The following is a 27439-nucleotide window of genomic DNA, read 5'->3' on the forward strand; positions in this document are numbered from 1 at the left end:
TTCTCTCTCCAAAAACACAACCTCAAAAATGCTATACAAATCTCAACTAATTTCAACTTCAAATCACAACAACACACAAATCAAAACACCTTCTTATAACTACAAATTCTCTTTCAAATATTCAATGGCTCTCATCGTTAATCTTCCTATTGGAACTCCACCTCAACTTCAACAAATGGTGTTGGACACAGGAAGCCAACTCTCGTGGATTCAGTGTCACAAAAAAGCACCTCCAACGGCGTCGTTTGATCCTTCTCTCTCTTCAACTTTCTCTATCCTCCCTTGTACTCACCCTCTTTGTAAACCACGAATTCCCGATTTTACCCTCCCAACTTCCTGTGACCAGAACCGCCTCTGCCACTATTCATATTTTTACGCAGACGGCACTTACGCTGAGGGTAATCTCGTCAGAGAAAAATTCACATTTTCTCGTTCCGTTTCTACCCCTCCTCTAATCCTCGGCTGCGCCACAGAATCAACTGACCCCCGGGGTATTTTAGGAATGAATCTCGGCCGTTTGTCCTTTGCTCACCAGTCCAAAATTACCAAATTCTCCTACTGTGTACCAACCCGTCAAACCCGACCCGGAATCTCTCCAACCGGGTCATTCTACCTCGGTAACAACCCGAATTCTAAAGGGTTTCGTTACGTCGGAATGTTGACATTTTCCAAGAGTCAACGCATGCCGAACCTCGACCCCTTGGCTTACACTATCCCTATGCAAGGTATAAGAATCGGCGGGAAGAAACTGAGCATTTCGCCGGCGGTTTTCCGAGCCGATGCAGGTGGGTCGGGTCAAACCATGGTTGACTCCGGATCCGAATTCACATATTTAGTTAGCGATGCTTATGATAAAGTGCGGGCAGAAGTGGTTAGAGCTGTGGGGTCGAGGATTAAAAAGGGTTACGTGTACGGCGGGGTAGCTGACATGTGTTTCGATGGTAATGCGGTTGAGATCGGACGGCTGATAGGTGAGATGGTGTTTGAATTTGAAAGAGGCGTGGAGGTTGTGATTCCGAAGGAGAGAGTACTTGCTGACGTAGGGGGTGGGGTCCACTGTGTTGGGATTGGAAGCTCCGATAAATTAGGTGCGGCTAGTAACATTATTGGGAATTTTCATCAGCAAAATATGTGGGTAGAATTTGATCTGCTTCATCGTAGAATTGGCTTTGGTAGAGCTGATTGTAGCAGATTGGCGAAGTAAGTGATGATGGGGTATAGTTGGGTGCGTGGTGGTGTATGCTGCTTTTCGTGTGTCGGCGGTGGTTGAGTGGGGAAGACTTTTTGTACGAAGGAAGAAAAAATATCTAATGTTGTGTGGTCAGTGATCATCAAACCGATGATGAGATCACACGGTTTATGATGCCACACGTGTAAACGACAATAGTTTACGACCGTTCTTAAGATGTGGGGCTTCTTTCGCAGCATGAGTCAAGGCTTTCTTTAAGTAATTAATTAATCATGTACACTAATGTGAATGAGATTTATGTATATACGAGGATTAGAGAGGTTATATATCATCATAATATAATATTTTTATATGTGAACCATTGTTTTTTAATATATATATAATGTGAATGTGGATCTCCTCCTTATAACTTAAGTTGCGCAATTAATCTCATTATAATTATGTGTAATCTCTACTTTTGAAGTGGATCAGATATTCGTTTCTGCAGGCATTCTTAGTTACCCTGCATGTTATGATTCCGCCAAAAAAAGAAGCCTCTGCATGTTATGCTAACTTTTTTTTATAAAGTAGAAAATAAAGCAACAAAAGACCAAAAAAAAAAAAAAACTACTAATGTTAAGCGCAAGAAATCAAGAGTATGGACAAGAAGAACATGGTTGGAAGTGGAACGCAAGCCAGTGTTAAGAGAGACATTAGAAGAGACACCAAACTTAGCTAACTACTAGTAATTTTAGCACATTCAATACCTTCATAAAAAGTGTGCTCAATCAAAACAATCCAATATCAACGGAGAGCTTGAACACCAATTAAGACCCAGTCAATGGCTAGAGTAGAACTACATTCTCCTTTAGTCTTAAAATAATTGAGTTATCAAACATTTCATACATATAAAAAAAGTCTATAGATGAAATATATATATTATTATTTTTATTAAATTATCTTTGTCAGATATTACTGTATTATTAATGTAAAAAATATATAGTAAAAATTTTCATATTAAAAAGAATGTGAGTAATATTAATTCACGGTATAATTAAATAAAAGTATTTTAAAAATTAAAATAATTATAATAAAAAATATTTTTTTATTAAAGTTCATAATTTAATTATATTTTTTAATTAGAGTACTATTCTATTGTAAATTCTAAATCACATTTAAGAATAAAATTGTCTTTAAAGATAAAAATACCTCTCAAATTATTGTGTGTATTTATTTTTTTTTCAAAATATATTTTTGTTATAATTACTCATAATTTATTTTATAAAATAAAAAGTCAAAGTAAATATATTTATATATAAAATATACTTTCAATAACATTGCACATAAAATTAACATTATTTTAGTGTTTCATAGATAAATAAAAGTATGATCAAAAAAATAGATGTATGTAATTTAAAATTTGAATTAAACTTTTTTTATTTATATTTAAAATTAAAAATATTAAATTTATTATCACCATTTTTTATCATATCTAAAAAGGACGTTGAAAATTTATAATATAAGATATTAAAATCGAAGATCTTTCACAAAATTTAATATATATTAGTAATGATTTTGTTTATTAAAAATACTAATTAATAAGAGTAAATAATATATATATATATATAAAAAGAGAGGAAATATTAATATTTTTAATTAATATATTATTACACCTATTTTTTTTAATATTTATAGAATATATTGAAAGATCTTATAATATATATAGAGAGAGAGAGGAAATATTAATTTGAGTCATAAAAGTAAACAATTTTAGTCCCACAAAGATTAGGCCACTGTTTGGACATGGAAGTTCTAAGAACCTACGACTCTTGTTTTTGGTCAAAAAAAAAACTTACAGCTCAAAAGGCAAAGGTTTGTTACAAAGTGAGAATAGATGAATGGAAAAGAAGGTACGTCACAATCAAGCACATTGGTAGAAGTAATAATAGTTATAGGAGCCAGCTGGCAATAAAAGCGTGGATATGATATGATTTCCCTTTCACTTTCAGTGTTTAATTTTAACCTCTGTCTCCAGAAAAATGCATTAATCCCAACGCAATGCATATGCCATGTTTCGAATTGGATTGGCACGTAGTCAAGCTAACCATGCTCTACGATACAACTTTGCCGTTTCGGTATATACAAATTATGTGCATGCTAATTTACAAACAAAAAATCATTCAAATTACCCCTAAAATTTTAGTGGTCTTATTTATTTTCGAATTTTAACCTTAGATAAGTGACATTCTAAAATTAAAAGACATACAATAATATAATTTATCTATTAATTTATTCTTTTAATGAAATTGTCGTTAACTATTTCAAAAAAAAAATTCTCTCTATATTTTTCTTTATTTCTCTTCTTCCAAAGCTCTTGCCCAACCCTACTTTCTCCTTCAGACTCTCCAACAATGTCTATAAATATTTCTTTTAACTAAAATTTGAATTATAGTTAGACACATCTTGTGAAACATTTATTTATATTTTATGTTTGTCCTTATTGAGACATTTATTTATATTTAGAATCACTAAAGATGAATATTCTTTTTAAATTTGTCTATACATGCCTTGTTAGAATGACATCACATTTTATTTCAGTTGAAAACAAAACTAGGAAAAAAAAAAGATGACCAAATAAAAAGAAAAGAAAGTTGAATATATATATATATATAGAGAGAGGTGTGCTTGATATTTAAATTTAAAATTTAAAATTATATTTTTGAAATTATATTTTATTTTTATATCATTATGACAATTAAATATTATTAATTAAAAGTATCAATAAAATAAAATTGATTTTTTTATTCATAATAGTGAATGATAAACATTTTTATATATAAAAAACTATCATATTTATAAATAATAAAATAATATTTTTCCATATAAAATTATTTTCTTAAAAATATAAAAATTAACAAATATATTAAAACTCTTCGATTTATAAATGTACATCCAACACTCCAAAAAAAATAATCACACAAAATAGTAAAAATTCCAAATAGCAAACCACTGTCTTCCTTGAAACACTAGAAATAAAAATGGAAAAGTTAATTAGTTCTCGCTTGAACTGTTCAGTTGATCATTATATACAAATTAAAAATTTAATAAATAAAAGACAAAAAATAATATTTTTATTAAATTATCATGATTAATTAGTAGTGTATTCATAATTTATCATAAATACAACATAAAAAATAGTAGAATGAGAGTAATACATATTAATTAAATAGTATAATTGAAAAAAATAAAAAATAATTTAAATATTTTTTGAAAAATAATGGATAATTTATTTATTTAATTCACTATATATGTCAAATATGTTTATTAAAATAAACAAATAAAATTTCAAAAACACAAAACAAAGGAATTGAACCTACAAATATAATTAAAGATGTCCACAAGTATAAGCTAACTTGCTACCTTAATTGCCTAAACAAACGCAATATGTATCTTGATTTTGACTCAACTTATTTAAGTCTGAATCCAACATGTTTAAATTCAATAATATCATATTTACATAATAGATTTGATATTTTAAACACATGTACCTCCTTCTCTATATAAATATATACGTAAAAATTATTTTTCTATTATTAACGTATAATTACAATTGAATTGTTGTATTTAATTTGAGGATTTGTTATTAATTTAGCAGCTTTATGTATTTTGTGAATTTATTTTAAATATTAAATAATATCTTATGATTATTGATGTGTTCAAATATTGAAATTTAATTATATTATTTTTTTAAATTAATAAATATTTTTTATTTATGACATGCAAACTCAACTCAAACCAACCAGCTTCAGACCAGGTTGACTTGGTTATAGTTTTGTGTAAAAAAAATTGGGTTGAAAATTGAACTTAAAATTTAGATATTATAATTCGATAACATTGAATCAAATTGACCTCTGTACACCTCTAAATATGCATTTATTGTATTATGAATCAAATCAATGTATCATATTTTTTAACTACTCCTATCAAATATAATTTAAAATATAAAATTTAAATCTAATAAATATAAAAACATATTAAATTTAAAACTAAAATACTAATAAATTATTTTTAAAAATATGTATGATTTTATCATAAGAGTAAGTTAAAATCTATTGAAATTAATATATTTAAAAATAAAATCATTATTACCAGTTATAAAAAATTTAATTTTCTTTAACAAACTAAATATAATTTTTTTGCAAAGATAATTTTATCTTAGGGTTTAATATTATAATTTTCTTGAAATGTTTGATCTTTCTTCTAGGTCAAATGAGCTACAATGATGTTTAAACTGTGATTATTTAAACTATGATTAGATCATTAGACTCTAAGGGTTCATTTTCTTCGGGATCGAATAAACTACAACGGTGGAGTGAACTTGTCATCAACTGAATTGTAATTAATTCATTAGATTAAAAAAGTTCAATATTTATTTTGATTACATGAAGTATAAAAGTGAAGCTTAACTTGTGATGTGTTGAACTATTATTTGCTCATGGGACTACAAAGGTTGATAGAAATGCTATTCTAACATAATATTTGACACAAAATACTTAGACTGTATTCCTCTCTATATCTTCCATTTTTCCTCTTTTTTCCCTCCCAACAACCAAAATATCTTCCATTCTTTCATTCTTTTAGGTTCAACCTTGAAACAGAGAGAATGAGAATGATTTAAAAGGAAAAGGGAGATGAATGGTTCAACATAAGTTTAATTATTTTTTTTCCCGGTTTGTTATGTTAAAAATTGATGTAATGATAGATTAGAATGTTAATTAAGGTATGGGAAGGGATGAGAATGAATATTGTACTTATTAAGATTCTCACTTTGTATTTTGTTTATCTAATGTGTTTAATTATGAATGGAATTGTTGAGTTTGGACGGGTGTTCGTGGTGATGTTCTTTAATATAATAAGTGAATGTTGAAAAGTTTAAATCAAATTAAAACTACAATAAAATTATAACAAAAGTAGTTATACAATATATCTATCAATACAAACATTGCTTGAAAAACCAATCAATACAATTATTTTTTTATTATATAATATTTTATACTATAAAAAAAAAGAATTTTACCTCTGAAAATTTGAAGCTATGCGAACTCGCATACCCTACACATGCTCAGGCCGCATCGGGTCAAGGTATATATTAAGTGATGATGAAGATTTTGATGGTGGTCATGATGATGAAGATGGAGAAAGTGCGATGGAACATACTTGTTGTATTTGTATGGTGAGACATAAGGGTGCTACTTTTACACCTTGTGGACACACTTTTTGTAGAATGTGTTCAAGGGAGCTTATGGATGCTAAGGGAAATTGTCCCACTTTGTAATAATTTGCTTTTAGAGATTCTTCATATTTTTAGTTTTTTATATTATATTTCAAGTTCTTATTCTCTTTTTGTTTGACTAGGGAATTCTTTTTGTTGGTTTGCTTATTGTTATTATTTTTTGGTTTAAGGTGGAGCTTATAAGAGTGTGGATGACGATCTCAAAGTCATTTTTTGTTGTCCTTATGTTGTCCAGAAATTTTGGGGTCATTCATTAGGTGTCCACATTACATCTATCTTTATATATATTTTTTAAATAAAAAAAAAAAAAAACATTACACCTATCATGATCTTCAGTTTTCGGATAAACTTTTTCTCAAAATTTGTCGTATAGTTGCCAAATAAAATATAGTTGCATTACAACAACAAAATTAGGATATAGTTGAAAAAAACTGTAAAATGATAATCTTCATTATATATCTAGAATCTGATTTAAATGAGAATAAAAAATACTCAGTGAGTTCAATGTAAGCTATTAGTTTATCATGTTTATTTTACAGAAAAATAAATTTCATTCATGATTTGAGAATGGAACCATCAAATTAACTATTGAGACATTTTTCGTTCATATTTTGTGATTTATTGTACTTATCAGAAAAGTTAAAAACTCATTAATGACGCATAAATATTTCAGAGACTAATGAAAATTTTAATCGCGTAATATGAATATTTAATTAGATCAAATTTGGGATGTATATTCTCCGCACCTCAATGTTTCATTTCAGCAACGCGATATTGGTGAAACTACAAATTGGCATGTGGCGTGATGGACTTCGTCAACCAACGCAGTATAATTCAATAACAAAATTAGGAGTTGCATTGCAGTGCTGTCCACGGTAGAGCTTTAGTAAATAATCATGCAATTGAGACAATGCAACGTAGTAGAAATTGTTGATTGCTAACTTTAATTTGCCTACTTGATAGTTGATGCTCTTTTTCTAGTCTTACTTGACATCAGCAAAAAGATTGTGTGAAAAATAATGATACCGTGCAGAAAACTCAACCCAAAATGTCTCTTGTTGGGCATGATTCTGACTATCATGAACATTCTTCATATTACAATCAATCCGCACCACTCTAGTTAGAAATTTAACGCACTAAAACTAACAAATAAACAGGCAAAATTCCAGATGGTCAGGATTCAGGAACATTGCATAAGAATTGCATTTCTTCAACCTGAATGTGGTGGCATTCCATGGTTATTGGGAGGTGGCGGCGGCGGCATTGAGTTCTGAGGATATCCCATAGGTCGTCCACCTTGTTGTTGAGGTGGTGGTGGTGGTCTCCATACAGATTGTTGATGGTTTGCCATTACTGATGGTGGGGGAAGAGGCCTTGGAGGTCCCTGAACACCTTGTGGAGGTGGTGGCGGTGGCATCTGCATTGGGTGAGGTGGCCTGAACTGCTGCATTGGAGGTGGAGGCATCATGTGTTGCATCATTTGTTGACCTGGCTGCTGTTGATGCCATACTTGCTGTCCAGGTACCGGCATAGGCTGGAAGGCTGCAGCTTGAGGAGGCGGTGGATGGATGGCAGGAATAGGAGCTGGGGCAACACCATTAGCGAAGGGGCGAGGAGGCACTGGAGCGGGAACAGTACCATTAGCCTGAGCAACGTTTGGAAGGGTTGGGGGACCACTGGCAAATAAAGTATGAGGCCTGCTCTTTTGTGCAGTTGGATTACTTTCAGCCAAAGTTCTTTCTGTATCATAGAAAAATATGAGAAGATAACCAAGACAGTACTGACACAAAAGGCTTTAATTGATCCTCAAATTAGAGTTGCAAGAAAAGGGGCTTACCTGCTGGAGTACCATGCCTTTCACCTTTAGTGTCTTTCTTATAAGCATATGATACTGTAATTTGACGATTGCAAAGATACTGTCCATTCATTGCCTACGAAATGTAGAAAGAATTTATTATCGGTGATGAGGGAATGCTCATTCCTTTCTATATTCTATGGTTGAGACTGATTTCAAAACCCAAAAAACAACAAAATAGATAAAACCCAAGAGGCATAACTATGGGATTAGCCCATTGTATGGTTGTTAGATAAAACCCCTTTACAGAGTGATGATCCCAGGATTTGAACCCCTGACGTTGCAGGTAAAGTTCAACTTAATCACATTCGGGGAACCTGAGACCAACCACTGTTTGGTAAACACACTACAATTTACAAATATAATAAAGAAACATCCCTTAGCACAAGAGTTAATCCCACAACTATATCTGGAGATTCTGTCAAAGACCAAATATAGGATCAATTTCTTTTTTATCTCCCTAACTTTTAGCTATGGTTGTGCTTTCCACTTCAAATTATTAATAAAGCATTATATTCCCTGATTTAATGCTCTGTTACATTTTATTTTACCTCCTCCCAACATATAGTATGGAGCATTACAAGATACATAACCCAGGTAATAATAAGGAAAAAGACAAATATCCAACTTCAACTTTTCTAACTGCTGCTTTAGTTTCATGGTGTCATACAAACAATGATCTGCATTTTTCCCAATTTTCAAACCCATTTTCTGCAACATGAATTCATTTAAATGAGAGAACACAAGAAATATAGCAAATATGTCATTGATTAAATGATGCCACCGAATAGTGAAACACTAATGAAGTCAAATATAAAACATAATAGGTATGGAAATAATTTTGAAGGTTTCACTATGGGTATTTTTTTTTGTTACATTTATAATACAGGATCTTACAGCCACGATGAGTTTATGATTAGATAGAAGATTGTAACCCATCAACCTTTTCATAATCAATCCATGCATGCTGAATAAGATAATGAGTATAACAAAAAATAGCTGCATCAAACATTTGTACATATGACTCAAACACCAAGCATAGCCATACCTCAATAGCTGCATCAGATGCATCAAATGAATCATAGCTGATAAAGCCAAAGCCTCGGGAATTTCCTGTGTCAGGATCTCTCATGATCTGCAGCAAGATGCCTCGACATCAGATCATAAACACAATTTTGACGATCGATACAGTACATCTAAAGGAGTATAATTTTGCTTCACAATATATGTTGTCCGATACAAGATATAAGTTAAACGTATACATGCACATAAATGGATAGTTGAAGAGTAGGACAATAATCACAACTAAAATTGAAAGTGGATTCAGCCAACATAAAAAATATCCAATCCATCAGATAAAGCACTTAACCAAAACTCACTTGTGGACTTGTCCAAGGTGTTTAATGGGGAAGATAATTATAAAGATGAGCCTTCTGAGGATACATTCATTTTGTCATACTACAAACAATCAGGACATATAATGCCTACAAATGTGGAAAAGTACTCAGTAAGAGTTGTGAATAGTCATCAGCTTGATAGTGAGAGTCAAAATTTGTGAGCTCTTGCCTCCTAAGAAATAAGAGGTAAGCTAAAAATACATTTCAAGTTTTGTTTCTGAATGAGGTATACTATAGTACCACTGTTGTTGGAAAAATAAATATTAGAGGTGAGTGGTGAAATGAATTTAAATTATATAATGGCTCTTGACAGAAGATGACATCCTTCTTTAAAACAAAATTTTCTAAACTACAAGGAAGGTTGATAATTGCAAGGGCACTCATAATTACAAGGAAGTTTTCCCAACAGCAAACTCAATCCAATACAAACATGTACACATTTATTGATGCCTTAAACTCATAACTCATAACTTAGATATTCGTAGAAACTATTTTTTATTATTAATAAAGAATTATTACAAACTAACAAACAGCATGAGGAAGGCTAGAACCATAAGTATCCTCCTTAACTAATACTACTTTGAAATGAAATATAACCAAAAATAGTAACTGAAAAGTTGATGTATCTAGTCTTAATTTTAAACCAGATACATCAACTTTTCAACTACCATTTTTGCTTATATTTCATTTCAGAGGTAGTAAGTAACTATAATTGAGATGGAAATGGATATCATATAATTCCAACAGTAAGACCCACTTCGGCCCATATTAACAATATTTTGTTTCTTAGGGTGGTGACTAAATCTCCCTCCTTTTTTTTGTGTGGCCTCGACATATTGGTTGGGGAAGCTTGCACACCCAACCAGTTGATGAACGAAGCCATTATCACATCATTCCGACGGTAAGATGTTTATTGCTTCCACTTAATATTGTTTATGTGATGTGACAGGGAGTGGTTAGATATCATTATTTATTTAAGGGAATATTCAATATTCATGTGCAGACAAGTGTCTCAACCAGGAATAGTTGATATATATATATGGTTTGCGAAATTTTAAAAGAACAATGTTAAGAAGAGGGCTTACCCTGTGAAAGCAGGACAAAACAGATGTATTGAACCGAATGAAAATTTATTTGAGTTTCGATATTCACTTCTCTTATTGACTTTTAATTGAATTTCTTCTATGCTACTTTTTTCTTAATCTGACACTGTTACTTTCAGATCTGTGTAAGTCAATTAGACTAAAAATTAAACTTTTTAAACATTGCTTTTCCAAGCAGAATAATTTGGGAGATTGAATAGTTGGCGGGAAAAAAAAGTAAACCATGAGTGCCACATGCCAGCAAGAGTAAGCACAAGCTGTAGGAAAACAGCACTAGGTGGGGCGAGGAGAATTATAAAATAGTTAAAACCGGTGATGAGAAAAAGAACATGGGCGGAGACAAAAAATACTAGAGAAAAAATCTTCCAAATGTGCTACGATTAGGGTAGTTTCAGTCAGCCTATATTATGTAAATTCTTTATTCTCGAAAAAACAAAGAAGGGTTTCTTAATAAAGCCTCATCAATCACAAAATATTAATGCCTACAAGGTGAAATAAAAATATGGCGATGTATGAAAAGCATTAGCCACTGTTGCTAGCTGGATACTTTTACTTAAATGACACTATCAGATGTGATGATAGAAATGAGAAGAGTAAAACCTTTGGATTAGTAACAATAACTCCAAATGCACTGAAAGTATCATACAAGAGCTTCTCATCTACATCCTGCAACATAGTCATTAAAAATCTTGTTACATCTCAAGCACATTTGAATTTGTTCAAAAGAAAAAGTTGCATAGTTGGTGACTTACAGGATCCAGATTACCAATGAAAAGGTTTGCCCCGACATCCAAGCTTTTTTTATCTTGGGATGCCTAAAACAAAAAAATAATAGTAAATCAATAACACTCTTTAATCAAGTAGTATAGGCACTGAAATATCTCTTTCACCAAGTGACGGGCAAAAACATAAAATAGGTTATACAACAGAAATTGAACAGAGTACAACAAAACTCACACAAACATTATAAGCATGAAAAATAAAGTACTTGTGAAGAATGAGAGATATTCAATTGACATCGTGGAATGACATACAATAAGGATTGGTTAGTTGATAGTTCAAATTTGGTACACTAATGATTCCATTCTACGTGAAATGAGGGTATAAATTTTTAGTACAAGAAAAATGGCACAGAGAGATAATCCTATCTAACAATCTCTAAGATTAACAGTTTAATACTCACTTTGTTTCCTCATTTATCTTTGTTATAGCTAATAGAAAGAGAGAAAAATGAAAATTAGGGTTCTAATTCTGAATGTAATGATCTGATTGATTGATTGATTGATTCTACAGAGAGCATCAAGCTCCGTCTTATTTTACAGTTTACATACAAGGCCCAAACAGAGAACTAGCAGCTCAGAAATTTTCTAACCACATTAACCCAGTGTTGTCAAATATAGGCCATGGTGGATTATTTGACAACTGACATAGACAATTGGTGAATAATTGCGGCACCATGGCATTTTACGGTGGCTTTAAATGGTGAACTTTTGGCTTTCCGCCACTCACAATCGATAACATTGCATTAACCAACTTCAAACTGATAACAAATACAGTGCATATACAATTAATAGAAAGACTAAGCTATATCTCTATCGATATAAATAAAAATAAAGTAATAATTGCCATTCTAAAGGGAATAAAAAACAGGAATAGCAGTGTTGTTATAATAAACATATTCCTCCTACATTAGCCAATTCCATACTTAAATACCTGAACACACACATAAAAATAAAAATAGAAAACGCACCTTATTTACACGTATTGGTTTTCCATAAAGTTTAATCATGTTAAGTACCTTGATGGCCTGCAACAGAAGAAGCAATTAGGTTTATGTGTTTTTATTGGAAATAATAAGAGGTAAAATAGAATAGAATACATACATAGTCAGCATCTTCTTCACTTCGGAATTCAACAAATCCATAACCTTGATGCTGATTGGTAACTCTATCCTTAGGAACATAGACATTAACTGAATCAAAACGAAACGAAAAGGAGAATAATAAGTAAAGTTAAATTTACATGTATTAAATTACTGTAGAGTGAAATAAATGAAATATATAGTGAGAGTGATAGAAAGTAGTTACCTACAGGGCCAGCTTGAACAAAAAGCTCCCACAATAACTCCTCGGAAATCTGGAGAGAAAAGAAGGGTTAGTAGTAGTAGAAATGAAAATAGAGATTGGTAAGAAAGAAAGGGTTGAAACCTGAGGGTCGAGATTGCCAACGTAAGCTGTAGCATCTTGATTTCTCTCGGCAGAATGTTGGCCAAGCAAATTGGCACCCACACCAGGAGCAATTCGAGTAGTCATTTGCTGGGAACGAACTTAGGGTTTCTTGCTGCTTTAGTGGGAAACCTCGCTCGTCGCTGCCAGAAGCTGGGATATGGATTCGCTCAAGTCACGCAACCTATCGACTCACTGCACTCAAACCCATCTATACCGTTAGATTTATCTAACCCTTTCTATCGTACCACGTCATCATATATTTGTGTATAAACATATTCTTAATTTCAAATTGAAATTGTTAAAACTATATCGGTCGAGGATAATATCATTCAAAATCATTAAATTGCACTTTTGAGAAAGTAGTCTTATTTTTCAAAAATCTCATTGTTTTTTATGTTGAAAAAGTTGTCTCTTTGGAGGAGTTGTATTAAGTCATTTGTGGTGGATAGTGTAGTAATTAGTAAAAGATATTTTCTTTTTTTTAATCCTTTGATTTTCAAGAAAATTGTTTAGTCAATTAGATTTTTTTGAATAATTTGTTCTTAAATAAATTCATTAACGACTTAAGAACAATTATTTGATTATAAAAAATACGATATAAATATATTATCATATTTTGTATCAATTTAGTGTTTGATAATCAAACATAATACTATAAGTTAATAAAAAAGATTGTCTTATTTATATCTCTAGTTAAACATTTATCCTAAATATAAATTAAGTTAAAAATCAACATTGATACTATAAAAACAAAATTTACTAAGTTACTCTAATTAAATAAAAATAAAATTTAATAAAATGTAATCTCTATATCTATTAATATTATAAATATTATTTTATTACAAATTTAATGGTTGACAACCAATAAAAAAGATTATTTTAACACTAAATTTTTATTAATGGAAATTAAATATCTATTTAACTATTAATTAAATTTCTCGAATTTAAATATGAGACATTGCAATTGTGTGTAAATTTATAATCGTATATATTATTTATGAAAAAAAAATCAAAATAAAGATTAAATGACTATACTTAAAAAGTTTGTCATTTTGTAGGACTATTAAATATATCTAACCCTGATTTATATTAATGAATAAATATGTAAACATTGTTTTTATGTTATTTGGCTCTACAAATAAAAAATTATAAAAGATTATATCTTGATATTATTTACTGTAATTATTAAAGTAATGTATATGCTTGTATATTTGGGCACATCTTGTGCTAATTTAGCTTAATGAATTTTTTTTTCACTTGGGTTATTATTTAATCCAATTTTAGATTTTTCTACAAAAAGTATTTTAATATATAAATTTTGAAATTATATTAAGGTTAAATTACTTTTTTTGTCCGTTATTTTTTACAAAAATTTATTTTGTTCCCTTAATTATTTTTTCGTTCTGTTTTGTTTTGTTCTGTTGACTATAATTATGTTAGTCACTTTGATACTTTTGGTCAGTATTAATAAAAAAAAACATTAAGTTGAGTCTCCTTGTCAACTTGGATATCTGACTCTGAGTCACCTCCTCCTCTTTGAACTTCAACCTAGTAAAACTACAAAACTTTAAAAGAATGACAGCAACAACAAATTCATATTTTTCACATTCAAACTCAAATTCAGAACCAAACAAGTGAGATAAATAAAAAAACAACATACTAAGATCCACTAAAACACACTTTAACAAATCCATAAGTTCATGAAAAATTCATCAAACTTCAAACCTAAAAAACTTGAATTCACAATAAATAAATAAAAAACACTTTAACAAGATCCGGAAAAATATTCAATACAAAATCATGAAAAATAATGTTTTAAAAAAATACGAGTTCATGTTTTTCCATTAAACCTTATGTTTCTATAAAACATTTTAGATCCCATAAGAAAGAAGAAAAATTAGGGGTGCTAGAAACATAAAATACAACAAGAAAACATAGTGATGATTTCAAATAAGTGGTTTCCTTTGATTTTAAGGAAGGATATTGATGGTTTTAAAACAACAGTTTCATTTGATTTTAAGAAGAAGGAGGAGGAGGAAAATGTATCAAAGTTGACACGTACTTAACGTTTTTGTGATTAAAATTGACAAAAAAAAAAACATTAAAGTGACTAACAGAACCATAACTATGGGATTAAAATGAAAAGAAAATTAATTAAGGGACCAAAATGAAACTTCAAAAAACATAAAGTGCCAAAAGAGTAATTTAGCCTTAAATTAAATAAAAATGTTATTTAAAATTTGAAATTTAAATAATTTTCTAAAATAATTTCCTAAAATAATTTCATATTTCATAAAAAAAGAGTGCTAATAATAAATTATTATGAGTTATTAATATTTTAATTATTCCTCAAAAAAATTAATTAAAATAATATATTAACATAATAAAGAATTTATACTTCTTTTTAATATATATATATTTTTGCAATCATCAACCATTCATCATTTTAATTACTCAATGAAATTTTAACATGAAATTTTATTTTAAAAATAAAATATTAATAATTAATTTAAAAAATATATATCATTTTGTTACAAAAGTAGTTTTTCCCTTTTATATAGTCTAAAAATTAGTTTTATTTAAAATTAAAAAAATTTAAGTTGCTAACAAAGGTGATTTCTTAATTTACTTATAATATATCATATGTTTATTTAATTTATTTAACAAATAAAATTATTTAGTTAATTATTTTCTTAAAAAAAATTAAATTATTTATTTAATAATACCAATGAATTTTTGAAGTATTAAATTATTTTATTACTTATTTAATTATTTAACTATTTTGTTAATTTATAATATTTAAAGGTATTAAAAGTTAATTTGAAAAAATACTATTTAATTATTTCACAGTAGCAATTGTCATTTAAATATAATATATATATATATATATATGTATGTATATATATATATATATATATTATCATATGCACATCAAATACACGATAAAGTAATGCATTATCTTATCCTTATTCAATTTTATATTCTCTCATATTTCTATCATATCATAACAAAACAAAACTTAAAGTCTCATCTTAATTTTTATTTAGCTAATTGTAGATAGCTCGTGAAGATGTATGGATATAAATGAGGCAAAATTACCTAAGAGAAAATGTTTTACAAATAAAATATTTTGATGGCTCAACCTTAATTACTAGATATCATGACATTGTAATTTTGCTCATCAGAAAAGTATTACTACTTGAATAAAACAGGTAATTAATAATTAGTAATAGTTGTAGTAGCAACAAAGCATAATACAAGTATAGAACATTTCAGTATCAAAGTAATGTGATTAATAATTACACAAAACAGTGAAATGCTTTGTGTGATTATCAATAAGAATGAATGTTGAAAATCCTGGTCAGAGGTACATTTCTTTCTGACACCAAAAGCCGTTGAGGCAATTCGGCTTGTTTATTTATTTCTTTTTTGACTAAAAATTTCCCTTTCACAAAAAATAGAAAAGGGAAAGAAAAAAAATCCTCTTCATGATGGCTGATTCAGCTTTTGGAAATCCTCTGCATTAAGCTTATCGCCAAGCAAGCTTTGAGCACGCTTAAAACATGAAAGATATTCGTTCTTTATTTCAGGAGAATCAACAATGGACTTCTCATGTACAAACTGCAAAGCAAGAGAAAAGTTGTGATAAATATTCAAAATACATACATCTAAGTACCTATATGATATGCCTTTCTTTTCCTTTGTCTTTCATATATACAATAATTTAGTAAAATGGAATTCACTGTTGAAAATGAACAAAATAAAGAGCATTGACTAAAAAAAAGTGAAATCTAAGTCAATTAAACATATCTGTGTTCCCAAGAAAATTTAGCAATGTAAATAGTTAATGCTTACCTCCTTGTAAGTAGCAATGCATTGAAGAAGTGCCTCTTGAGCTTCAACGTTGGTATTCCCTTTCTGCTTTGCCAAAGAACACCAATATTTAGACCAGGTAGAATATGAAATTAGAAGATTTGTTTTCAATGGGCTTTGAATTTGGTTGCACTACTCATTCTTACAAAATCGACTTGTAAGGTTAACATTTTTTTAGATCATATCATATTCAATGTGAAATTCTCAAAACACCTTCACATTCAATATTGAACATTTGAAGCATGATCCGATAATGAGGTCCAACATATCTAGGATAGGCTCTAATACTATGATAGAATTTGGGTTAGACCTAACTTGTCTTTACAACATCGGTGAGTAAGGTGACAGATGTCTCCTACTTATAAATTTTTTTTCAAGTCGTATCACATACAATAAGAGACTCTCAACATATTCTAACCTGAGTCTCCTGCAATTCTTGCTTAGCAAACTCCACCGATGATAGAGTACTGAGTGATTGCAACTGCAAAAATTTCATTTCATTCTTATTTTAATAAATACATCAACTTTTAATTACAGAGAGTATATATCACAATTCTATTTTAATAAGACAAAGCTATTAATAGGGAAATAAAACTAACCAATATGACAAGTGCTGCATGGGCTTCTTTTTTAGAATGTACAAGCACACTGTTTTTCTTCAACTTGTCTTTTTGTTTCAATACCTTATCTAAACATTGACGCGCAATCCTGAGATGGAAAAGGAGAAATACATTGAAAAAGTGGTAAAGCGTACTAAATTTTCATTTTTTCAATGACAAATATCATTGTTATCGGAGAAGAGGGAATCAAACATAATTTTCTTAGACTAGAGACAGCATTTTCAAGACAAATTTATTTGCCAGCAATGTGCAACAATTTGATTTATTACATGTAAGATCTATTGCATTAAGAGACAAGGGATAGAAATTCCAGCAAAAGTTGGACATAATAAAACGAAAAACAGAATCACAATGAATAACACAGCCACCAATATTTTTGGTTTTTCTTTCTTTATTTTGCAGAATAGTTTCTACAAGTCGCAAAGACACCAAAAACCAAAGTACGAAGACCTAAAAAGATTTTGAACGTTATTTTCTTCCCAAAATCTCATATGAATCACTGCAAAATGCTCTAAAGTTGAAGGACAAACAACTGCCAAAGCAAATGATATCCAAAATCAAACATCCAAACCATAAACAAATGTCAGGAAAACGAAAAATACCGTTGATAGCTGTGAATAACGAAAAATACCGTTGATAGCTGTGAATTATCAAGTGCTGATCCATAATAAATGGGATTAATTGGTGGAGTGAATGTGTGTTTGTTTTAATAATCTCTGTTTTGGCAAATATTATAATATTGAAAATTGCTTGCATATGCATATAATAATTCAATTCTTAATCAAGAAACTATTTGTATAACCTATAATATTTGGAAGAAATTAAAGTATACCTTAAGCAGTTATATAATAAGGACCATCAGATTACAACACTTCAATAACTTTAAAACAAAAATTAATCAAGCAGGTCCAAGTAGACTATACACAGGAATCTTTTTCGTAATTAAATACAATGGCTCCTTGGACCTTCAGATTGTAAGCTTGTTTCTTCTTTATTCTCATTTCTCTTAGGTTTTTATATTGGGCTTAACTCATCACCACAAAACCAGCTTGTAAGATAAGGGGTGACACTCTAATGTGGATTTGGGTTGATTCCGCAAGAGATTAAGGATCTACCAAGTGGTTTCTTGAAACAAAGTGGTAAAATAAAAGGGAAAAGAAAGAAACAAACATGGATTAGATTGAGAATATGGAGAAGGTGCCACAATCAATGATGATTGATAAGCCAATGAGGAATCCCCACAATGGTAAGGAAACCATTGATAAGATTCGAGTAAGTTTTAATCCAAAAACTCAAAAAGGAAATATATCTCACTCAATATTCTCATTAAGAGAAAACTCAAATTCATTTCAAACTTGTCTTAATAAGGTTACAAATGCATATTTATAGTAAGACTATCTCTAAACTTAAATGGGTCATAAGTAACACAATTCTTTAGACCTATATTGGGCTTACATCATGTTTTTCTAAAATAAATTAAATGTGAGGAAGCAGAGTATCTTCATTTACACATGACATTAACTAAATCTATATTAAAACTATTACAATTCCAAATTAAAGCAGACTAAAAATCTTTACAAACCAAATTAAAATAAATAAAGTTCATCCTAATTTATTAAAATATGAATCATCTTCATACTCTTCAGATCCTTACTACACTCTTTATAAACTCTTTTAGAGTTCTATCTATTGACATTGTGGGACTTGCATTTTCCCAATATTTTCAATTGAGGCATTTTAATTATCTCCATGGCCTACAGACATTCCTTAACATATATCATGTTGAAAAGGAATAAAAATCTATATATTTATTAGTTAAGATCTATCTAAGTTGTCGGTTAAGTGAAAAAATTCAATCCATTCCTAAAGTGAGTAAACAACTAAAACGTCGTATTATAACATCATATAACACCAGTCCCATAACACTCGGACACATAAATAACTAAGGAAAAAGACTTCAACATGAACGCTTCCCAGTGCGAAAAAAGAATAATCAGCACTGAAGAAATATAAATAAGTGTGATGATAATTTGATTTGGCATTATATGTAAAAATAGTTATGAAAGAATTAGGCACATCAAACTAATAGAAACCTTATGGAATTATGCAAATGATCCTTTGCCATATCAAGCTCAGCTTTAGCTCTAGAAACATCGCTTTTTTTTTGTTGGCTGGAATCAAGTATTGCCACTCTTGCTAGATGAAGTAGGTTTGCACCAATCTGGCCATGGATAAATGAAGAAAAAAAATCACGATTTTATCTTTACTTTAATAAAACAATAACAACAGATTCACCTCAAGCAATAACAACATATTCACCTCAAGCATTAGCATACATGTAATAAAAACAATACTATGTGTAAGGCTTTAGAGGGATTTGAAATCTAAATAGAATGGTAATTGCCAAAATCCCTTTAAAGGAACAACTAACCTGAATGTGAACACTAGGAAGTAAGGCTTTCCGGACTTCAAGACATCTGCAAGAGAGAGAGAGGGATTCAATTGCATAAGGTCAAAGGTAATTTCCGAAGTGTTGATAAATTAATAAAATATTAAAATAACCTTTCAAGAAGCTCTTTTGACTGTTTTGTTTCGGATGATGCATGTAGGGTCAGGGCCAGGGATTCAGCTGCAATAACTGTGTCCAAGGAATTCCATCCCTGTATTACACAAATTCCATCATGTTTTTAACAACGACAACAGATTATGAAATATCACTAAGCTCGCAAGATTTTCTTTTATTTCATTTAGAAAGCTTATCACAATTAAGTCTAAAAGAAGCAAATGACAAAGTGTAGCAAAAAAAAGCAACCACATATATTTGACAACTGAGGTTATTTTAATTGTTCAGGAATATCTTCCACTCACTCGCTATTTTATACAGATTTGTAATTAATGCATGTATCATCGTTATTATTGAAGAAAGTAAATTTGAAAACAGAAGAGGAGAAAGAAGTTCACAAAAAGAACCTTTGACAATTCCATTATATTTAGGATCTTTCTCTGTACCATCTCAGCTTCATCAAGTCGATGTGATTTCAAATATATCTGGAAAAAATTATAACAATAGGTTAATATCATTAAGAAGATTAGAACAGAGAAGTTGGAATAGAACCACTTTGAGGTGGACAATGCATAAAGAACTTGGGGAAGATATCAAATTCCCTAGCAACCAGTATAAGAGACTTTAATATACTTGGATTGTTTTATTCAGGTTTTAAGTGTCCTTTTTCCGCCTAGATGGTATTTTCTGTTCACATCATGTACAATATGGTTCGTCCTTTTGGCAGTTGGTACAAATTCACAATAAAGAAATAGGAAGAGTCATTTTTCATTCTAATCAACATTGAAAAAACAACATAATTTTCTCATCTAATACAAATCACTATTTATCAAAGAACTTTCACTATTTCAGGGGCCAAAAAGATTAAAACAAGCACCTGTGAGAGGAAACGGAGTCTTCTAATGCATACAAGTGACTCCCCTTCAGCACTTCTCTGCACAGGTAAATAAAATAGCTTAAGAACAAAAAAAATTAAGTTTACCAAACCCCATGGCTGAGGAAATTTAAGTAAGATAAAAATGTATTGTGCACCTCTAGCATGCTTATAGAGTCCTTAATAAGGGCCTCGGCATCCTTTTCTTTTCCTTCAAGATACAGCACCTGAACACAAATATTGCAGCTTAAGATACATTTGAGCCAAAAATCCAAGAAACACAGAAGAGAGGGGTCACCACCAACGCAATCACATTCTGAGCAAATAAATTACAAAGATAATCCCCTTAAATTTTAGAGTTCTTAATCACTATCAAGCTATCATGGAACATTGCTTCACGGCACAAACCATGCAAATACAAGTAAAGGAAACTTCTTTATTTTAGTGTTTCTTCAGGCATTACTTTAATTCGCACTTAATTTTATAAAAGAAAATTGTTAAGAAAACATGAAAGAGAAATCAGAGGATAGAAATGCTTTTTCATGTCAATATAAAGAGAACTAAAGTTACTAAACAATATATAACAAGAATCTAACCTTAGAAGAAGTACACATATGCAAAGCTTAATGAACGAAAATACCCCCCTTAACTTTACGAAAGAGGAGTAACCAAGGATATCTATGACAAATCCTTGTCGCACTTCTCTCCTAGACTACATTCTAAAACAAAGAGAAACTTTGTCTCCCATCCACCATCTTAAAATCAAGATTTCTCATCTCTAAAGAGAGTATCAGACTGCTTTACCAAACAAGGCATACAAGAGTTAAAAAGAGTATAGTGAAAGGACAAACAATTACCATGCCGATTTGATACATTGTATCTGAACATTCTGAATGTTCATATCCCAGAACACGCCTTTTTATCTGAATAAATAGGCATTGACATTAAGACAGCATATGGCCTTGATCATTAAACAATGAAATGGTTTTAACATATACTAATGAATCATAAAGTCATTACAGTATACAGAGGAAAATAACTGTCTCTGCCGCAGCATAATAGATCCATACCTTCAAAGCGCGCTGTTAAGAAACAAAGTTAGGAGATAATGTGGTCAGTATAATCAAAGGAACGCGAAATAAATGACTAATAGCACTATAAGAACATGTTAGTGCCACAAAAATATTATGTGTGCCCAAATATGCCATAACCGGTTGCTTAATTACCATACTTGAAAATACAATAGAGAGTTATATGAAAATGGAGTGAAGTTGATAAGTATTAGTTAGAATTGTTTAAAAAAGTATCTTCAATCCAATAGATGGATAAAAAAAATCAGCACACGGATCATCAAGATCAAGTTTGTTAAATTCAACAAATTACCTCATAGCTAACTCGAGCTTTTTCCAACATCCGCTGTCCAAGGTAGAACTGCCCTAGGTTGTGAACAGCAACCGCAACCCTGCATGATCACAGTTAGCCATAGGCTTTAGATTTTAATTTGATAGACTTTCATTGAATAACTCATGTAGAAAAACGAAATTTTATAATAGAAAAAAAGGAAAAACCAAATTTAATTGATAGAAAATGTATTCGACCCACTGCCAGTGTAAGATTTTTTTGCACTATCAATCAAAAAGAAAAGTTGGCAATGCCACATACCAAGAAAACTCATAGGAACTTGAAATCAGAATAACATAGTTGGAGAACTGTTTCAGGAAGCTTGATGCAGTTCTTTCATTTATTTCAAAGAACAGAACAAAAATCGTGGTCCATGCAAACCCTAGATCATCATTTATGTTCCTTTATTTCAAGGGCATTAAGTCTGACCCATGCAAGCCCTCTATAATCATTTCCATTCATTTATTTTATGGACATTTTTTGTTCCTAGTAACAATAAAGTAGAAGCATCGTTGATGATGGGCAGCAATACCCTACCTTACATCGTCAGGACCAAAAGATTCTTCTAAGATCTTGATAGCTTCCAAATACAATGGTTCTGCTTTGTCAAATGCCTTTTTGACCCTGTACAACTCGGCCTGAAAAGACAATAATAGAAATTTAAGTTGTGTAATAATAGATTCATTTACTTTCTCAATTAACCTTAACAATAGGGGTAAATTCCACACTGTCTCTTATTTTCTGCAGCTGTAACTCTTGGTATGTAGACTACATCATTTTTCCTTTTTTAAAAATTATGATCAATGTGCAAATGTTTCTTAACAGAAGTTCAGAATTTTTATGTTTCTAACCCAAAAAAAAAAATAGAGTGCAAAACTATGAAGCACGGATACTAACATGAATACCAAATACGACACTGACACTGAAACATTGATACCGATAAGAATTTGAGAAAATGAATTAATCGAACGTAATTAAGGTGTCGGTGTTGGACACCGGGACACACATTTGATTAGAGGTGTCGGTGCTACAGAGGTGAAAAAGCATCATGTGGTAGATTTGGCATCCCAACTATGTTGACACACCAGATCAACCACCTATCACTTACAGCACCCTAAAAAGTATATTAAAATAAAAAGAGGAAAATTACAACTTGGGGGACTAGACCAATACCCAATGTAACAACAATGTGCAAGAACGGCAATTGTCTCGTTGAAAACCTTACTAGGAAAATCCAAAGGGATAAAACCAAGGTGAAGAAAAAAAGAGTGCATTGTAAGGAAACAAAAGCTAAATCCACAAGGGAAACAACACAATGATAGAACAAACCTCAGCAAAAAAAAATGTATGCAAATACAAGAATAAAATATAATTAAGAAAAAGTAGTCTAAAGTCATCAAAGAACTAGAAGAATAAAAATGATTTTTTTTAAAAAAAGACATTGAAAGGCATCAACTCAATAAGTGTCTACAAGAACTAGAATATTGTGTTACAGCAAGAATCAGGTGCCCTGGATGTTTGGATTGAGGGTTTTGGAAGGATAAGTCTATATTTTGATATATATTTGAGATTTAAAAAAATTGAGAATAATATGATAGATAACATTTCAATCACGCTTAATTTATTTTTAGAAACATTATATAGCTTCCTTAATTTTAAAAAGAAAAATAAGTTCTCCTCTCTAACACTCTCCATCCAAACATACCCTTAATATTTTAAAGTAGGAGGTAACCTCATCCTCCCCTAGATGTATTTTTCCCATTCTCTCTCCTATAAATCTTCATAAAAAACATTACAGAAAATAACAGTCTTCAAAAGGAAAATTCTCCATAATTTATTGCATAGTTCCCAAAACATTTAATAAAGAAACAATTATCAAGTGCAGGTAAAACAACCAAATTGTTGCATGCAGACGCAACATGCGGATCTTGCTCGCCAAAACCTTCTTTAGCTTCTTGTATGGCAGAAAGGAAGAGTCTTTCAGCATCATTGAGTTTTCCCTAAAAAAACGTGGACAAATAATAATACATAATCAACAACAACATCCTTTTTCTACTAGGCAGCATATATAACAGAACTGAATAGAAATTAAAAGCAAAGCAACGGGAAGAAACTGCATGCCTGTAGAAAAAGCTCTCTTGCTTTATCAGTAAAGACTCTCCATTTTGCTGTATGTATATTTGAGGCTACAGAACCATCCTCAATTTTTCTAAATCCAGTTAAATCATCCCCAGGATTATTATCGGAAGATGTTTTGGCCGTTGCATCCTCTGCAAACACAGTGTTGGCACTAATCCCTAGAGTCACAACTGCATAAAAATAAGAGTAGCCAATTGAAACTATCTGACAATATTGTTTAATCAATTTCAAATATTAATATTGACTACTACACAATTAAATACTATTCCACGGGAAAAAATTTCAACAAACAACCATTCTGTAAAATATCACAAGAGGCATGTTTGGTTTCGGAAAATGTTCAGTTGAGTATAAAATTGTTGTCTCGTGTTTACCTTTTTTCCTATTTTCAAATATTTCTATCAAAAATTGTGAAAAAAAGGTGGTCACGTTTCCTTTAAAAATCTTCGGAAATAGAAGAAAAAAAAAGTGAAAACAGATAGCAGCTTTGTGGAAAAAAGAAATGTTTTCTGAAACCAAACAGACCCTTAATGCACATGATTTCCAAAATATACAACAACAACCACCAAGTCTTATCCCAAAATATAGGAAACAAAAAAGATTTGAAGAATTGTTAGTTTTTACTTTTTTATTGACTCATCATAAATGTGTATGAGTTATCTTTTGATTCAACAGATGGGTCCATGAAAATAACATTTCATTAAGAATTATCAAGTAGTGCATTCTTCGGATAAATAAATAAGAGAAGGAAACTTCATTAAGGAACTTTCATTAAAAACACTGGTTTCACCTTTTCACACTAAACTAATCCATTCATATAGATTCAATGAGGTTTCACACTGGTTGTCAACTACCTAACACAACCCTATTTAGGACCAACTCTGTAATCCACTTGAGCAAAGGTTCAAGGCAAACAGAGGCAAGAAACACCCAAGAAAATTTCATGATGTCTACTCAACATTTCTGGATGTCAGATTAGAAAGCTGAAGGAGAACGTAACAATATTCAACAGGGCAACTATATTATGTCTTGCACTGAGAGTTTGAGACAGAGAAGGCCAAAAGAACTGGTGATGGTGATTGGCATGGAGAAGCTTTTTTTGACAATCACTTTGTTTGGTCATTATGAATGTCGGTAACTACTAACTAGTTTCCAGAGTATATTAGGAGAAGCAAGTAGCTTTAATACCCCATTGAACGACCAATGCACTGAAGAGTAAACAGCACGGAAAGAGGTGCAAGTGCAACATACAAAGAAAAATTATTATGTTATAGATTAAAAAAAACAAAAACAAGAAACCATGCTTACACCTGACATAATTTGTTTGGTTACTTGGTTCCTTTACACAGTTTCTGTTAGCTACCAAGATGTTTCTCTAATCTTCAATATTATAATTTGCAATATCCTAACAGTATCACATCCTCTTTTTATCAAGATTTCAATCTTCACTGTCTTTGTTGTCTTAATTAAAAGAAAATTCAATAAAAGGTAAGGGTGAGTTTTTTCTTTATCCATGCTTCCAGACTAAAGTTTTTTGCATGAGATGTGTGTCAGTCACGAAACCTATTTTTGGGACAGCTCCTAGAAACTTAAGCTGTTGGAGTTAACAGGTTTTCTTTTACTACATATACTCCATACAATTAAAAGATTCAACATTGCTCCCTAGCTCACACTTAGAAGAGTTGTCTCCATATTGAATTAAGTATAGCAATAGAATAATCATCACAGAAACTACAAATATGGCGTCATTACACATTGAAAATAACAATAATACAATTTATTTATCTGTTAGTTATAAAAAGCATACCTACATGTCCAGCATAAACAAGGATCCCTAAGATTTATTCTCCAACCATATGCTCCACTTTGATACCAGTGGGAAAATGTTTTACCTGAAAAATAACATAAAATAATAACTACTCAACAGAGTAATAACAATAAGTAAAAAAATCATCTTCCTTATGCAGAATAACTGTAAATAAGTGAAATTTCAACTTCAAAAAGAAAGCTCCTTTCGTGAAAACATAAAGTAATAATTTCGTTGTGTTTTCAATTCGAAAATGGTTGAAATTGGAGAGTGCCATCAAATCAGAAGGAGAGTGAAATTGGAGAGTAAGAATGAAACGTACCGGAAAATGAGATGGGCAATGAATTGGTGGAAAGTGTAGAGAAGGCGTTGGAAGCAGGAAAACGAAGTTTTTTGAACAATTTCGCCATTGACACGCGCAGAGACATCTCTTCCGGTGAGGATCAACAGGGTAGCTGCTACAAAGTTTTTGTAGGGGTTTATGTTGCTTTATGAATTTTCCGTATTTTATTTTGATCTTATGCCTTTTTATTATTTATAACAAGTTTCAAACTTTTTTTTAGAATTTAAGCCTTTTATTTTATTTTTTAAAAACAAAAAATAGAGTGCAAAACATCACATATTTAAACATTTCTATTTAATTTGTTTGTTGAACCTTTGCAAAAAAAAATGTTACTTGAACTAGTGAATTTTTATTAATTTTATCCTTTATTTTGTTATTTATATTTTTTATGGTAATCATATATAATTTTTATTTATATTTTAAGAAATGCTAATAAGTATCCGTAAAACATTTGTTAAGAAACTAAATATAGAAATGAAAGTTTAAAAATTGTGTGTTTAATGTTTTAGAATTATAAAAATTAATATTTTTTATTTAAAAGTTAGTATTTTTTATTGTCTCTTTTGTTTTTTTAATAAATATCTTTAAGACATTTGTGAGTATAATCTTATTTTTTAAACGAGTTTTTAATAAATTACTACTGTTAATAGTTTGGACATTAGTTTATTAGTTTTTTTTTATAACATTTCACCCCTATAAGAATAATTGAAATAAAATAATTATTTACTCAAACAATGTTTTTTGGACTAAATTTACGCAAAACACTGTTGAACGT

At 30.4% G+C, this 27439-nt stretch overlaps 3 protein-coding genes across 3 annotated transcripts; 1 reads left to right on the forward strand and 2 right to left on the reverse strand.

Moving 5' to 3' along the window:
- The first annotated feature begins 6 nt into the window (after positions 1 to 6).
- On the forward strand, positions 7 to 1547 carry LOC101494386 (aspartic proteinase PCS1). The gene has a single exon (XM_004503135.4). The coding sequence runs from the start codon at positions 29 to 31 to the stop codon at positions 1202 to 1204; it is 1176 nt and encodes a 391-aa protein (XP_004503192.4). The 5' UTR covers positions 7 to 28; the 3' UTR covers positions 1205 to 1547.
- Positions 1548 to 7379: 5832 nt separating this feature from the next.
- Positions 7380 to 13228, reverse strand: LOC101498961 (uncharacterized). The gene is made up of 9 exons (XM_004503063.4): positions 13024 to 13228; positions 12904 to 12952; positions 12700 to 12788; positions 12567 to 12623; positions 11569 to 11631; positions 11417 to 11482; positions 9365 to 9451; positions 8299 to 8392; positions 7380 to 8201 (listed from the first exon to the last, which is right to left on the reverse strand). The coding sequence occupies exons 1-9, from the start codon at positions 13126 to 13128 to the stop codon at positions 7672 to 7674; spliced, it is 1140 nt and encodes a 379-aa protein (XP_004503120.1). The 5' UTR covers positions 13129 to 13228; the 3' UTR covers positions 7380 to 7671.
- Positions 13229 to 16243: 3015 nt separating this feature from the next.
- LOC101499281 (uncharacterized) lies at positions 16244 to 26824 on the reverse strand. Its single transcript, XM_012716550.3, has 18 exons — positions 26644 to 26824; positions 26326 to 26406; positions 24497 to 24684; positions 24271 to 24375; positions 22913 to 23013; positions 22358 to 22436; positions 22045 to 22056; positions 21832 to 21897; positions 21133 to 21201; positions 20978 to 21034; positions 20508 to 20585; positions 20100 to 20197; positions 19969 to 20014; positions 19631 to 19758; positions 17517 to 17625; positions 17336 to 17398; positions 16900 to 16962; positions 16244 to 16665 (listed from the first exon to the last, which is right to left on the reverse strand). The coding sequence occupies exons 1-18, from the start codon at positions 26747 to 26749 to the stop codon at positions 16531 to 16533; spliced, it is 1584 nt and encodes a 527-aa protein (XP_012572004.1). The 5' UTR covers positions 26750 to 26824; the 3' UTR covers positions 16244 to 16530.
- Positions 26825 to 27439: the final 615 nt, after the last annotated feature.

The sequence above is a fragment of the Cicer arietinum genome, chromosome 6 (genome assembly GCF_000331145.2).
Source record: "Cicer arietinum cultivar CDC Frontier isolate Library 1 chromosome 6, Cicar.CDCFrontier_v2.0, whole genome shotgun sequence".
Lineage (NCBI taxonomy): Eukaryota > Viridiplantae > Streptophyta > Magnoliopsida > Fabales > Fabaceae > Cicer > Cicer arietinum.

Bases quoted from the DNA above. Each gene is read 5' to 3' on its own strand.
- LOC101494386 (XM_004503135.4), top strand. From the start codon at position 29: ATGCTATACAAATCTCAACTAATTTCAACTTCAAATCACAACAACACA.
- LOC101498961 (XM_004503063.4), bottom strand. From the start codon at position 13,128: ATGACTACTCGAATTGCTCCTGGTGTGGGTGCCAATTTGCTTGGCCAA. The intron at 12,624-12,699 runs GTATGTATTCTA...CTTCTGTTGCAG, and splicing joins GTGAAGAAGATGCTGACTAT to GCCATCAAGGTACTTAACAT. The intron at 8,393-9,364 runs GTATGGCTATGC...TACATTTCGTAG, and splicing joins CATCTGATGCAGCTATTGAG to GCAATGAATGGACAGTATCT.
- LOC101499281 (XM_012716550.3), bottom strand. From the start codon at position 26,749: ATGTCTCTGCGCGTGTCAATGGCGAAATTGTTCAAAAAACTTCGTTTT. The intron at 24,376-24,496 runs GCATGCAGTTTC...ACGTTTTTTTAG, and splicing joins CAAGAGAGCTTTTTCTACAG to GGAAAACTCAATGATGCTGA. The intron at 20,198-20,507 runs GTTCTTTTTGTG...TGTGTAATACAG, and splicing joins ATATAATGGAATTGTCAAAG to GGATGGAATTCCTTGGACAC.